This window comes from Cucurbita moschata, unplaced genomic scaffold, assembly GCF_002738365.1.
Source record: "Cucurbita moschata cultivar Rifu unplaced genomic scaffold, Cmos_1.0 Cmo_Scf00028, whole genome shotgun sequence".
NCBI classification, from domain to species: domain Eukaryota; kingdom Viridiplantae; phylum Streptophyta; class Magnoliopsida; order Cucurbitales; family Cucurbitaceae; genus Cucurbita; species Cucurbita moschata.
In genome coordinates, this window is record NW_019268544.1 from 1909640 (window position 1) to 1924069 (window position 14430).

Genomic DNA, 14430 nt, shown 5'->3' on the forward strand with positions numbered 1-14430 from the left:
CCCCCCCCCCCCCCCCCCCCCCCCCAAAGAAAAAGAAAACATCCACTCAAATTATGTATGATTTCAGGAGATCGATGCTCAACCACGAGGCCTTCCACACTATATGAAATAGCTGCCACTAATTTAAGACTTCCCACATCGTCCTTAAAAAGTAATAATTGTAAAAATTATATAATAAATAAAAATAAAAACAAAAACAAACAAACATACAAACAATATAGAAACCCGCTATCTGCACATTGAAGATAAGTTATGTATTAGGTTGAGCTCCAACTATAAAATTGAAAAGAAAAGAGGAAGGAGGCTTCCACCTCTCTCCTCCATGTTTAATCACTCTCTTTATATACATTCTCACTATTTTACCTCTTTGCACTCATTTTTCATGCTAATCTCTCTACCAAATGCATGCACTTTCTCACTTGATTAATCCTAACCACCTTCATTTTAGTGAACTGATTATTTGAAAAACATGTTTAATTGAATAAAAGAAGCACTTTTTGAACTTATATTGAAATAATCTTGATTCTTTTATATAAGAAACTCAAATTCATTTTCAAATAGAGGATAATAAAGGGGGAGATGAGGGATCCCCATCAAGCCAAAGGGATTACAGAAAAACCTCCCAAAAAATCTCTTGGCTGGATTCTTCCCCTTGGAATGTCCTCTTATTTCTGGTTATTTCAAAAGGAAATACTTCTGAATAAAATATTGCTCATGAAAAAATAATGAGTTTGCATGGCTCATTGTCAATAAGTGAACATACTACTAGCCTGTTTATATGGGTCAGATCCTGAGGTATCAGCATTCGAAATGGTTGAACATTTGTACCTAAATAATGGTCTACACTGAAGAACGATGACTTTAGCTTGTGACCAGTATATAAATGTGGTTTAATGTATAAAGAAAAATGTAGATGTGCAACAAGATTCTTTCTGAATGGAGCATATTCAAACATTTACTCCAAGTAGAAATTTAATACACACCAGAAAAGCTAAATCTTTTGCAGATTGAATGAAATAGCAACTCTATCACAACAATTAAGAGTACATTTACACTTTAGTTTGGTAAAATATAGTATAAACTAAGAAGGGGCTGCCCTCAATGAATGAAGGTTGTTTGAGTGAGCAGAAAAAATCACAACACCTAGAGAACGCCAGCCAAACACCATTCAAACTGGTTTAGCTTCGATGTCATGACAATCATTGATTAAAAAAGAGTAACTTACAAAAGAAATAAATTTACTCTACTTGGAACCAAGGGCTTTTCTGTCAAAGATAATTCCAATCAACTTTTTAGATTTAAGACTTAATAATGAAATCATTCTCTTTTTCTTTCACTTCCAACTATCCACAATGTAGGGCCTACAAGAACTGCAACATGGATTCACCTCCCTATGAAGGCACCAAGCACCTTCTTCACTTTTAACTTGGCACAAATACACACAAGTTCCGATCACACTATGATTGACAAAGTGACCAAAGAATGTCAGCATATACTTTTATAGGATGTGCCAGAAGGGATAGAATCTGAGCATATATTTATTATAAGTAACGAATATGCTATTCTAATGATCAGTAAAATATAATATTTTCTCCTCAAATATAGTGGCATCTATAATTTTCGTCTAATACCTGAAGAGAATTAGCAAGAGCATTCACAGGGAAGCCTTTCCCAAGAAAATCTTCGTTAGGCAGGAGCAAAGCCAATAAGGTCTCCTTTAATTGCTTCAACAAGGAAGGCTCATTAGCAGCTAATGGGCCTAAGTGAGTGCATGCGACCCTCAAAGCACTAGAATAATCACCAGAACTAACCAGCTTCAAAAATTCAACCTGAAACCATAGGAACGTCAAATAAATTCCAAAGAAGTATCAATAAATTTAACAAGATTTTGCCTATCTTTCAATGCTAAGAAGAAACTAAATACATTGTTTTCAACAAACACTAAGATTGCCATCTACTTCCATACTTGAGACAAGTGAAAATAAACAACTCTCCTCAAACCACATACAGTTGTGAACTTCCATCCATAATAACTAGCTAATGGTGTAGTAGGAATAACGAGTATAAAAAGAAAACTCACACTTAACCTCGAAAACCAATTTACCTGCTTAAGTTGGAATAGGAAAATAGGATTTTGTACAAAAAAGTTCGGATCCAGGGCATTAATTTCTTCCACAACCTCTGCAGCCAACCTTTTACTAGCCAGTTCCCTAATGCCCAAGACAATCTCATATTTATCCTCCTTGCCAGTAGAGTCTATCGGTATATGTTTTTCAAGGTTCTGCAGAACACACTTCGGTCAGATCATTTCATTAGATGGAAGAAATATAGTTATGGATCTACCTGCCGTTCCTTAGACATGGTCGTACTGGCCACTGTTATAGTGCTAAGTTCTGCTTTACTGCATCCACTGTAAGACACATCATGAAGTTCTCTATCATCGTGTCTTCCTCTCCATCTCTTACGCTTGCTCCTTTCTACAATCCCACGATTCTTGTTTGCTTGTAATGTTCTTGAATTTCCCACATGAATTGAATCACTAGTGCTACAATCTTCTCGATTGGACGTTGGCTCCGATGCATATCGTAACTCAACCTCATTGTTACCTTGTGAGCTTGTCACGTCAGCAATATTTTCAGGAGAACTATCCACACGAGAATTACTGACAGAAATTTCACCATCCGAAAGTTTACCGGTTGCATAGTCCACTTCAAAAGAAGTATTCCTAGATGAACAATACTCCAGCTCTGATTGATTAACCTTTGATGAGCTAGAGAGATTCTGCATCCCTGATTATCAAGAAATGGCAAACGGGTTTAGAAGGCAAAAAAGCTTATTGATAAAGGGACTAAGAGTTTGAGTTTTACCAGAGAGAGCTCCACAACCAGAGTCCACAATTCCTCTGTATATGCAGTACTCACGAACAAGCTCATCAAGAACAGAAAGGTCCAATTTCATCCGGCACAACTCATTCTGCGATGTGGAAGTAAAAACTCATATAATCAATGAAACCATCATGACAATGAAACAAAATGAACAATACTATTTTAATTGCCAAGATAGTTGGAATTGATGGTCATAACTACAAAACATCGAGAGAATACTGTACAGAATAAAACCATTTTCCATGTTAGAGAAAATCAAGAGATAAAGAGCAAAGGTTCTGGTATTAGAAAATGTCAAGAAATTAACAATCTATCTCAAAAATTATTACAGAGTTAAATAAACTAAATTTTTAAATGAACTATGGTCCTTGTTCTTTCCTTAAATTTCTCAATGTTTCCATCAAACTTGTGTTCCAATATGACTAACCATTTCTATTCACCACAAACTCAGTGTCATTTTTCTAAGTCCCATGCTAGTATAAATTACAAGCATGACATCCAATAAAGTTATGGTTCAAACTGTCTAATGCAACACTAAACAGCATACAGTGGGTTTAGCACCTATACACGAAGATTTTCTTAAATTGAATCTAATAAACGCAAAACATCAGAAAGGATAAAATTCAGATAGATGCTTACCTGGAATGCATGAAACAAATCACCTTTGGTGAATCTCAAGCTATCAATAGCCCCCTGTCTCGTTAGCTCTACAGCATGTGCAAGAGCTTGAATGTCCACCTGCACTCATATTAAGCACAAAAAAATAAGAAGCAAAGAAAATGACAACTCTGGATAAATAGGAAACCATAAAGATGCAAAAAGGGACAGACCCTCACATTGTACCACATCATTAATAGAACTACCCAAAAGCTCAAGTTTTTTAATTAAAAAATTTATTAAAAAAATTCAGACATCTCACTTCATCAAATGGAGGTGCTTCATACAGGCTCTCTTTGGGTGTGGCAGGCGGATCAAGTTCATCTAGAAGCAACCTCTCAGTGAGATCTGATATGGGAGATGACACACCTTCATGAAAGCAAAAACCTTTATGTATGCTGCAAGAAATAACAAATAACAATAAAAGTAATTAAATTTTATATTCAATGCAAACTTTTATCAATCATACAACCAACTATGGGGAGAAAATTTTTGCAAAAATGAAGAAAGAAACCTTATCAAGTATCTCAAGGTCATTGAGAAGACAGGATCATATGCCTGCATATGAGCTCGTAAGACTGAGGACATTAATCCAGCAATATCGAATCTCCTCCTTTCAGACCACTGAAACAAAAGAAAATGCACTTTCAGAAAGAAAAACTGAATGCAATTCATAGTTCCACCCTGTTCAGACCACTGAAGAATAACATATTGCACCTTAAACTAAAAGTATCCATCATAAGAAAACAAAAAGTTTCTTGAGAATTACGTAGTTCAGACTTCAAAGGGTAGATTTTGCATTATATTTAACTTAAAAGATTAAACAAAAAAAACACACACACACACACACACAACATAAACATAATAGGGAAAGCAACTGTGAATGAAGAGACGATAATTCACATCTCAAACAAAAATAACAATGATTTTTTTAAATAAAATAATCAATTCTTTGTCTCAAATAAGAAACATTGACAATATACAAGACAATTCCATATGCTATGCACCCAGAAACAGGGAGCTCGAATTTTCTAGTCAAAAGAGATATGTGTACTGGACTTATAGAATGCCCTGAGGGCCTGAATCTAAACAGAGACTATTCTAAACATGTCAAGTAAGAACTAACGTGAAACATTAGACTTCAGTTTGATGGCTTAATGGACCTTAAAAGTGGTCAAATCCCAAGAAATTAATGGACCATCTTTTCCTTCTTAGAATTCCGTAGTGATGAATCATGAGAGAGCAGGGAAGTCCTTCTTGGTTAAAAAGGAAAGGTTACCCTTCCAACAGTCGGAAGTATATGATGCCCAAATACAAAATGTGCATTCTAATTATGAAGAACAGCCATATGTTACAGGTTTCCAAATGGCGGCATAGTCAACAACCACTGAACAATATCCAAAATACCAAAGATAATATTCACTGATGTGATGGAGAAAATAGTATTATCCACCTCATATGTCACTGGGGATGTTTGATTATTCTTGTCATAAATGAAGGCAAGTAGAACATGCTTGAACTCCTCATACGCTTCCTTCAACATAAATAGAAGAGCAGTTAGCCAGAAGCACAAGAAGATAAATTGCAGAATCTGATTTAAAATAGCACAATGGTTTCTTCCGCAAAGGATTCTAGACATTATGGAACGATTATTATGGGATTATCAAGTGGAAGGGAAACCTAATGTTATCTGGAGTAATGCAGTTAAAGTTATTCTAAGGCACTCTTTTCTGGGAGAGGATAAGAATTTTGGGTTTTTATGGTGCTCTCTCTTTCTCTTTTTCTCTTTCGTCGCCTTCCGTAGTTACAGCTACTTCTTTATTTTGCCGACTACAGTAGAAAAAAGATGGCTTATGGCACTTCCTCTTGTACTTTTCATAGTTCAACGGAAACTTTCTTTCTTTCTTTCAAAAAGACAATAATGCTTCGCTCAATTCGATAAGCAGAGAGTATTCTCTTTAAACACCAATTCAAAGCAAATCCTGAATGGGGCAAAATGCTTACCGGGTATGCATCAAGAGCACAAGGAGCAAGCGCCGTGCGGAGGCATTGAATGGCCAAATCACGATCCTCTGCAGTCCCTTTCCTCAAAAACTCGATAAATTTCTGAATACAATACACACAGAAAAGGAAATCAATGAGCTCAAAAGTCCCACCAAACTATTTGCTGAAAAAAAATATAAAAAAAAAAAACACGAAAGGGTGTTCGGCTGACTAGAATGTTCAGCTACTGAACAAATGGATTCAGTATTTCCTTATTTCCAGTTCTTAATGCGGCATGGTCAAATATGGAAACATACCCTAATTAGCCAAAACAACAAAAACCAAAAGAAATAGAAGTCGCACATTTCATCAGGTGCGCAGCAAGAGAGAGAGCAGAATTAGAGTGACCTGCTTCTGCAACCGGAAAAGAAGCCTATGATCGTCGAGAATGAAGGGTGCATGAAGGCGGAGGAGATCGATGGCGCAATCAATATCACCGACCTCCAAAGAGCGCCTGATCTGGCGGATGATCAGCCTGGAATGGTAAGAGGAAGAGGAAAGCGAGGAAGGGGAAGGGGAAGGAGAAGGAGGTGGGGAGGATGAAAATGAATCCTCAATCAAATTCTCTGATCTGGCGAAATCGATGATTAGGGCATCGAGAGCTTCCCAGTTCAAAGGGATGGAGTCCATTTGGAAGGAAGAGGGTCAGCTTGTGGATTAGAGGATGAGGCGTTGGAGATTGGAAGAGAGGGCTCTGGTTTCGCTCGCTAACTTAGTGGGAAACTTTGTGCGCTCAGGCCAAAGGCGGCGACGTTCAGAATTGCGTTGCAGACAACAGGAATGAAATTTGAAGGCTACATTAAATGACACGTGTAAGTTACGGGTTTAGTCTTAGATTCTTCCAGACTCAAGTGTCGGAGGGCTAAACTGTTGTTTGGTTCTCACCATTTATCCATACATTATTCCTTCTTCGTCTAAATATTCCAGTTATTTTTATAATCTATCCTCCCATACCATACGTACCATTTTCTAAAAGAAATGAAATTTAACAATACTTATTTTCATTGTTCAGAATTTGCATAAAATGAAGTCAATTATTCGAATGTAAGATTTGGGAAAGACTAATTTAAATTATTCGAACATATGATTTATGATCACATGATTGTAAGGTCTATATATTAAATATATTGTCCTTACAAAAGTTGCAATTGTTGCAATGTTTTGAGTTCGAGTCTAAATCTCATGGGATAATAGTATATGTTCCTTAAATACTACTATGCAACTTCACGAGGTGAGCGTGCCTGTCCCCTACCCATTATGTCTTCGATCGGTTGGGTCCAGTTTTCTTCGGACCCCATTCGTGAAGGAAACAAGAAGATCCATGTTATTCCCACATAAATACTACTTCACAACCTAAGTTTTTCCTCTCGCTAAAAAGTCGTGCTTCTTTTCTTTTGAGAAGGTGTTGGTTAATTTGAACCGAATTTATGATATATAACATTTCAAAAAGAAAGTAGCAACTAAAATGTTAAATTACAAATTTTGTTCTTACAATTTAATAAGGAATGATCTGAAAACATAAGATATCATTGATATGATCAACTTCGTTGATCAGATGACACAGTTCAAGACCTCTACAAGCGAACCTTCTGTGTTGTCTTCATATGCATTCTCATAAAATTTCAGAAATCTGCAATACGGTCTCCTTCCAACTTCAGCAGTTGTATAAAACACAGAAGCAGTACTATGATTTGACTTTTTTTTTTGTTTAGTAATATTCAGGATCAATTATTTGGGAAACTGATATCCTTAGCAAAAATTTTATCCATCTAAAACACGTGAAGATCAAAGCAAGTAACAAACTTACGTTAATGGGCATCTCGGCAATAACAAGGCCACTACTTTCTTCAATGCTTTTGAGAGTTACCACTTCTCCCCCAACAACCATGTTGATTAAGATCCCATCTGGATATAAATGCAAAGGAAGTATGCATGAAGATTAACCTAATCCCTGCAGCTTATATCATAATCCATTGCAGTATAGAAGAATAACCTGAGGCCGAGCAGGTAGTCATGCGCCTCATATACGTTTCCTGCAATGAAAATCACCGTATGAAGTTATGAATACACTTCATGTAAGTTTTTTAATATCTAATTCTGCTATGAGATTGTTTTTAAGAAAGACCAGTAACACATAAAGCAATAGGAAGAGTTGTACAATCATGCAACTACAACTACCCGTTTTGAATGGTCGAATAATGATTTCAGATGCACATTAGAAGCAATACAAAGAGGATAAGAAATTCAGTAATATTTAGGCAAAAACGAAAGTGAAGCATCATTGATATATGGCATTTTGAAAGTGATTTTGAGATGGTTAAAATCACTTTTTGTTATATTCAAAATCACTCCCAAACATGTTTTTAATTATTCAAAATCAATTTATATGGAATAAAAATCGTGTTTAAAAGGGTAAATTAAATACTAAGTTGATTTTGAATCATGACAGAAGTGAGTTTGAAATAAACACACTCAAGTTCTAATACAGATTTTACAAATTATCAGCTCATATAATCCTGAAGTCTGAAAACTAAACCTTCTTTGTTGGTAGCTCATAATTTATCAAAACATGGGCAGAAAGAGGTGACTCCCCAGAAGCAAGAAGTGGAAGGCAAGCGTCTGTTACTACAATCATGTGAGATTTTTCACCATCTTCCTCAACCTCACATTTGTCATCTGATAGAGAATTGAGCTTTTGGCTCCACCTCGATGTTGTTTGCCGAAATGTCTCTAAAATCAGTGCACGGTCTGCTTCAGCAAGGTCACTGTACTGAATAAGACAAGCAATAAATGCAATACATCAATATAAGTCATACAGTAAGTAATCTTGTCCATTCACAAAGTAACCACAGTATTGTGGCTACCCCATATGTATGCCAACATGAGTAACATATTGGCTTGAAGAAAGAAGACAAAATGTACTCGTTGTAAGATTTAACAAGGGGTAATTTTCCCTTGCAAAAAGAAGTAAAAACTAGTGCAAAAACTTGATCCTAAAACTGTAACAACCACAAAGTAAAAGTAAATGAACATACAACAGAAACAACAAATGGCTGCATACGGGGTCAAAATAATATAGCAGTATTCAAAAACTGTATGATGGAGGATACTGAAAACGGTAAATTGTATAGGGTGATCTTATCATCAAATCAATTGATATTCAATCAACACTGACCATCACTTAACAAAAAAAGAATTAAGACAAGCGGTGTAGCCTAAATCATAAGTAGAATTCTCCCAGAATTATAGCTCAAAGGATTTCATGATGATTCAAAGTAAGCTAATGCAAGAGATTAACGCTTTATTTATAGAGGATTTAACAGCTAAGTACTTTAAAAACTACAAAAATAATACCGAACTATTATAACCAACTCCTACATCACTACTATGTCGACAGGAGTTTAAGACAACATACATGTGATGATGTGAACTAAAATCATCAGTGGAAAAAAAAAGGATGCTAATCTAGTGACTTAGGACCCAAACAACTAAAAGGATATTTAAAGATATGAGATAGAAGAAATACAAGATATGCTGAGTATCTGAGATACTTGGAACCTCCTCACTCTTGAGCATACACTCTCAAGCTTAAACCATCTAAACAATTGCCTACCTCCATCCTTTCTCACTCTATTAATAATAAATCATCATAACTACTCTAATTAATTACTAATATACCTTAATGCCTTAATAATACTCCTAATTCTATCCTAAAAGCATTTCTATCATCTAGCTAGCACAATTAGGATTCATATTGGTTAGTTTCATCAGTTGGTTTCCATTACCGATTGAAATTATTTACTACAGCCTGCTTCAGTATATTAATATTAGGGATTACCAGTATACTGATGGCACTCTACCAGTTCAGGCATCTTATCCACAGAACTAGGATCCAGATTAACAGTAAACCTATAGAACCGATCCTGTCCAAAGTAAGGTCATGACTCATGATCAAATTGAATATCAACTCAGGTAAGTCGTTGCTTCGAGATGAAATTATTCATTCAGTGGCACAGAATGATGCATATATCAGGCTCAGGGTTGGGAATTTCTAGACGCATTTCACGAATTTCATATAGAAAAACTTTTATTGAGCAAAAATAACGATACCAAAGATGCCAAAGAGATGTATTGGAGGTTGGAGACAGCGGAGCAGACAGCATCGAGCTCGTCGCGAGAACTACAACACACAATCATCGGCAAGGACGGACGGCGACCGGCTACGTCCAACAAACCCACTAATGTTTCCTGCCAAATACACACCGTATAAAAGGAATAGAAAAAAAAAATTGACCGAGCAAAGCAAAACCCAAGAAAAAAATATCAACCAAACATAGGAATTGAAATCCAAAAAATGTGCGTGAGCGTAGATTGAGAGAAAAGCACCATCTTGAACTGGAGCCTGTCGACGGCAACATAGAAGTGGCGCTGTTGACTGAGAAAGCGAAACAAAATGGGGATCACTGTATATCGAAAGAAAGGTTTGTAAAATACAAAAGAGGGCGGCAGCAACAGCAATACCTGAAATGGGAAGATGGGTGAGAGGGAGGCGAGAAGGCTTCAATTCCATCAATTGCCATGGTCGCTGCACCGCTGCACAGCGCTCTCACCTGAAAGCTTCCAAGTTCGAGGGCTGAGGTCTTTCCTGAACACAAACCTCACGTGCCTCTCTTCTGCCTTGTGACTACTGAGTTAAAATAAAATGGACAACCAGAAGTTCTTTTCTTTTTTCTTTTTCCATCTTCCGCGCAAGCAACCCCGAGTTAAATTTCTTTTTCTTTTTTTAATTAATTTTAGTGCGACAATTTTTTAAAATGGGATTAGTGATATTTTTTATTCTCAATTTTTAGAAATTATGTTGGTCTACTTTTCTTTAAATTCATAAATTAAATTATTAATCTAGTTAGAAAGGAATTTTTTTTTACTTTTACCAAACATTATATACATTTTCAAAATTTTCGTTTCATTTAAAATTTTTAAACACGACAACTAAAAAAAATTAATACATATGTAATTGAATTATAGTGATATTGACAATATTTTAAATGAGTAAGAAGATCTCGTTAGTAAACTTACCGATGACAAAGCATGACTTTGGGGAATCAACTTTTATACCTATTGAGGCGTTAATATAGCTTTAGTGCAAGTTTGAAAGAATGACATCCTAAAGAGATAGAATAATTATTAGCAATGAAGAATGATCTATCTGATTTGGGGAAGCATTGTCAAGCAACTTTGGCAGTTAATATTATTTGCAGGGAAACACGTAGCTCAATTTAAGTTTACCTCCAACCCAGCATCTTGCCACTGGTTCACCCTGCTGCCGGTGGCTTACATCTTTATCCAAATCTAAGAAGATTGACACTCCTATTCAGAAATTTATCTCCTATGGTTCCTACTTTTTCTTACCTAAGGAGCCTGAGCTTGAGAAGGTTAAGTGAGGGGAGCCCCTTTTCTTTATCAAAGCTGCTGCCAGTTTGAATTGGATGTCATTCCAGACTAAAAGGGATAATTTGATTGTGGTTTGTTCAAGTTCAAATGTTTGATACTTATGTAGTGGACATAACCAATTCTCTAGTCGTTTTATATGAAAAATCTTTGCCCAATTAGATTTCGTAAAATGATACGACATGGACTTCGCGTAATTTTGGCTTTTGACTCGTGTCCTTTAAAACTTAATCCACAATGAAAAAGAACCAAGTCCAGTGCCACAGTTGACCCACACCTGAAATGTACAACAAAAGATCTCGTAAAGGTGGGTGGTTCACCGCCGTCCACAACTAAATCCAGCCTGGACTATATAATATCTCTTTTTTTTTTTTTTTTTTTTTTTTTGGCCTTGAATTCTACTAAAACCTGCCGCAGTTCGTTGACTTGTTGGAGGGAAAAGAACATATATTCATTTTATTCCTTTTATAGATTGGCAGTTCAACTGCAAGACTGATAGTGACGTAGCCGAGCTCATCCATACACATGTTCTTAACTTAGAGCCCCAAATGCTCCCATCCTCTACATCTTCCTTGATTTTAGTTAACTAACATAGAGATGAGATGCCTTGTATCATATATAAAACGCAGAACAAGGCTGCCACATTTCGGATCGAACCCTCCCTGTGGAGCTGTACCTCTATTTTTTTTCTAAAATAAAATAAAAAACTTTAATTAATTTAATTAATTAATTAAGAAGCTTCCATATCGTCATAGAAGCTTCTATACCATATACGGAAGTTTAGAGAAGGGCCGTCATTCCTGGATTTCCAATTTGGGTTTCTCTCCCTGCTCTGTGGTTTGGTAGTCTGAAGCAGGAAAGTTGAGCTTGGCCTTATCTCCACGGAACTCAATGGCAGCTCTGTCATAAGCCCTCGCCGCTTGCTCTGCTGTGTCGAAAGTGCCTAGCCACACTCTGGTGGCCCGTCTCGGGTCACGAATCTCGGCTGCCCATTTCCCCCAAGGCCTCTGCCTCACTCCCCTGAATGTCCTCTTCATCCTTCTCTTCTTATTGCCCACAACTATTTTCTCCTCTTCATCTTGATCTTTCTCCTCATCTTCTTCTTCCGGCACAACATTTTGAATTTGAATTTGATTTTGATTTTGATTGTGATTGTGATTATAATTTCCGTCTTGGAAATAATTGCATCCCAAGCAGCCAACAATCCGGCACACCTCGCACGTGTCGCCACTGGGAAACCAGAGTTCAATAGCTGGAAGCTGAGCGTCGTCAAAAGCTGCTAGAAGCTGGTACTGGGTGTGGGTTAGCCCAATTCTGCCGTCGCTGACCACGTGTGTCAGTGCCGAAACCATGATCGAATGCTCCTCTTCAACTGCTAATTTACACGTCGAATGAAACGGCGCAGAATCCAAATCTCCGGAAGAACCAGACATCCGTTTTCTTGGAAACTGTGAGAGCTGTAGTTGGAAGTGGAAAATGGTGAGTGGAAAATGGTGAGTGAGTGAGGGTGAAGGGAGGCGAAGGAATTTGTATGTATAAAGATTTTGGTGGAGAGTCTACGTGGCAGTTACACACGGTTTATACGACAGAAGGAGTGGAGGTCGGCACGTGGGGTAAATCCAAGACGGAATTTGGATTACAGACTGGGATTCCAAGTTTGCCCAAACTGCGGAGAGGACACGTAGACCAGCTTCGTTGATGTGTGACGTTGGCAGCTCCAACCAAAGAAGTCTCACCACCTTTACAATTCTCGAGCCGGAACTCAATTTATTTCTGCTGTCGTGGCGCCTCCATGTCCTCTCTCTTTTCTACTTTATGGTACACGTGTAACTTCATCCTGCTTTCTCCTCTCTTCTGGTTCAATTACGACTTTGCCCTCCCGTCAATTTTTTTGTTTTCTTTCCCCCAAATAGTAATTTTAATTCATTATTTGTAACGTTAAAGAAGATTGGTGGTTAATTGAGTAATTCTCAGTTTATCATATTACCTTATTGAAAAATTTCAAGGTAAGAAAGATGAATATTTTGTGTAGCCTCATTTAAAAAAAAAAAAAGATGGAAATTATAATTCCTATTGCAATAATCTAAATAAATAAATAATGATGAGCAAGAATTGTAGAAAAGAGAAACATATTTCCATTTTAAATGGAGGTGAACATAGTTTTATTTTTTAAAATACAAAACCCAAGTCCAGTTGATCGTTACTCACTACAAAGTCTGTCTCGTCCCTATGTATTAAAATAAAAAATAGAAAGTGTTAAGAATATTATTATAAAACAAATATCTTATATTTACTTTATTATTATATTGTTATGAAATTCTTGTAATTTATTTGATTATAACTAGATGAATAAATCAAATCTTCTTAAAAAGATTTGATTGATTGAGAGGACATTTTATGTACTGTGTACCGTGTGCATAGGTGGGAATTAGGTTGTCACGGAGGAATGATAAGGCGCTGTCCCACACTCTCCAAGCCCAACTTTTTTCCTTTTTCTATTTATAACACAAACCCAACTCTCTTCAAATAGCCAGAGACAGAAATATTCCACCTAAGCTAAAATACCTAAAATTAATTTCTCTTTTCAAAAAATTCATGTTAGCAACTACTTCTGCAATCATCCTTTTTCTATCGATAAAAACTACGATTATTTATGAAATTTTCAGAACTATTTTAGTTTTTATACTTTAAATTTAAATCTATTTTTTCATACAATTTTTGGGTTCAAAAAATTTAAAAAAAATTAGGATACTAATCGTCATTGATGAGATTATAGCAACAATAATAATAGTAATTTAGGATAGAATTGCGTCACTGCTGAGAGAACTGTTGACGACTTGAAAAGAATTCAAACAAAAAAAGACGGCACTGTAGTTGTCCACACCACAACCACTTAGCAGCTGGCTGATACTGACACTCACAATTCAATGTCCTTTCAAAATCTGCATGTCCCTTTCTGCATCAAAATTCAAAACTTTACAAATTTAATTTTGTTCACACCTCTTTTTACTATTTTTCAAAATGTTTAATCTGAGTTTTTATTTCTTTTATGCATCAACCAAATAACACAAACCCCACAGTCAGTCCAAGAAAATAAAAAATAAATAGAGCCATCAACTTAGGACAATTCGTTTGAGATAAAACCAAAATCCTATATTAAAGAGTTTTTATTAATTGCTTTTTATTTTTTTGAGACAGCTCAAATGTCTTTTATGTTTCTTAATTCTTCGGGCCTTAATTAATTCGTCGGAGCTTTTAAAATGTTTTTTTTTTAATATATTTAATTTTGAAAATGACTTCCTTCCTCGCATTATGACATGTTTTTATTGTGTGGTTGAGAGTGACCCGGGACCATCGTCGGCTAAACGACAAAAAAATATATTTTATAATCACGTGC

General features: G+C 36.2%; 3 protein-coding genes across 4 annotated transcripts in view; all 3 read right to left on the minus strand.

The window, feature by feature from the left end:
- The window catches only part of LOC111463509, an 8795-nt gene extending 2299 nt beyond the window's left edge, over positions 1-6496 (minus strand). The window contains exons 1-10 of the mRNA XM_023107466.1: positions 5934-6496; positions 5547-5648; positions 4996-5076; positions 4057-4166; positions 3805-3940; positions 3525-3623; positions 2868-2973; positions 2344-2789; positions 2105-2281; positions 1632-1829 (exon numbers count right to left, since the gene is read on the minus strand). Coding sequence (XP_022963234.1) covers positions 1632-1829; positions 2105-2281; positions 2344-2789; positions 2868-2973; positions 3525-3623; positions 3805-3940; positions 4057-4166; positions 4996-5076; positions 5547-5648; positions 5934-6215 — 1737 coding nt within the window. The 5' untranslated portion in view covers positions 6216-6496. The remainder of the gene's footprint in view (positions 1-1631; positions 1830-2104; positions 2282-2343; positions 2790-2867; positions 2974-3524; positions 3624-3804; positions 3941-4056; positions 4167-4995; positions 5077-5546; positions 5649-5933) is intronic.
- Positions 6497-6955: 459 nt separating this feature from the next.
- On the minus strand, positions 6956-10292 carry LOC111463598 (eukaryotic initiation factor 4A-I). Of its 2 annotated transcripts, none has more exons than XM_023107602.1 (7): positions 10107-10289; positions 9914-10020; positions 9696-9833; positions 8122-8355; positions 7579-7618; positions 7393-7490; positions 6956-7215 (listed from the first exon to the last, which is right to left on the minus strand). In XM_023107602.1, the coding sequence occupies exons 1-7, from the start codon at positions 10153-10155 to the stop codon at positions 7198-7200; spliced, it is 684 nt and encodes a 227-aa protein (XP_022963370.1). In that variant the 5' UTR covers positions 10156-10289; the 3' UTR covers positions 6956-7197. The 2 variants fall into 2 exon arrangements, with proteins under 2 accessions (XP_022963370.1, XP_022963372.1); XM_023107604.1 differs by having other exon boundaries at positions 6995-7215; positions 9972-10020; positions 10107-10292.
- Positions 10293-11546: 1254 nt separating this feature from the next.
- Positions 11547-12508, minus strand: LOC111463448 (ethylene-responsive transcription factor ERF109-like). The gene has a single exon (XM_023107385.1). It carries the CDS (start codon positions 12464-12466, stop codon positions 11828-11830), a length of 639 nt encoding a protein of 212 aa, XP_022963153.1. The 5' UTR covers positions 12467-12508; the 3' UTR covers positions 11547-11827.
- Positions 12509-14430: the final 1922 nt, after the last annotated feature.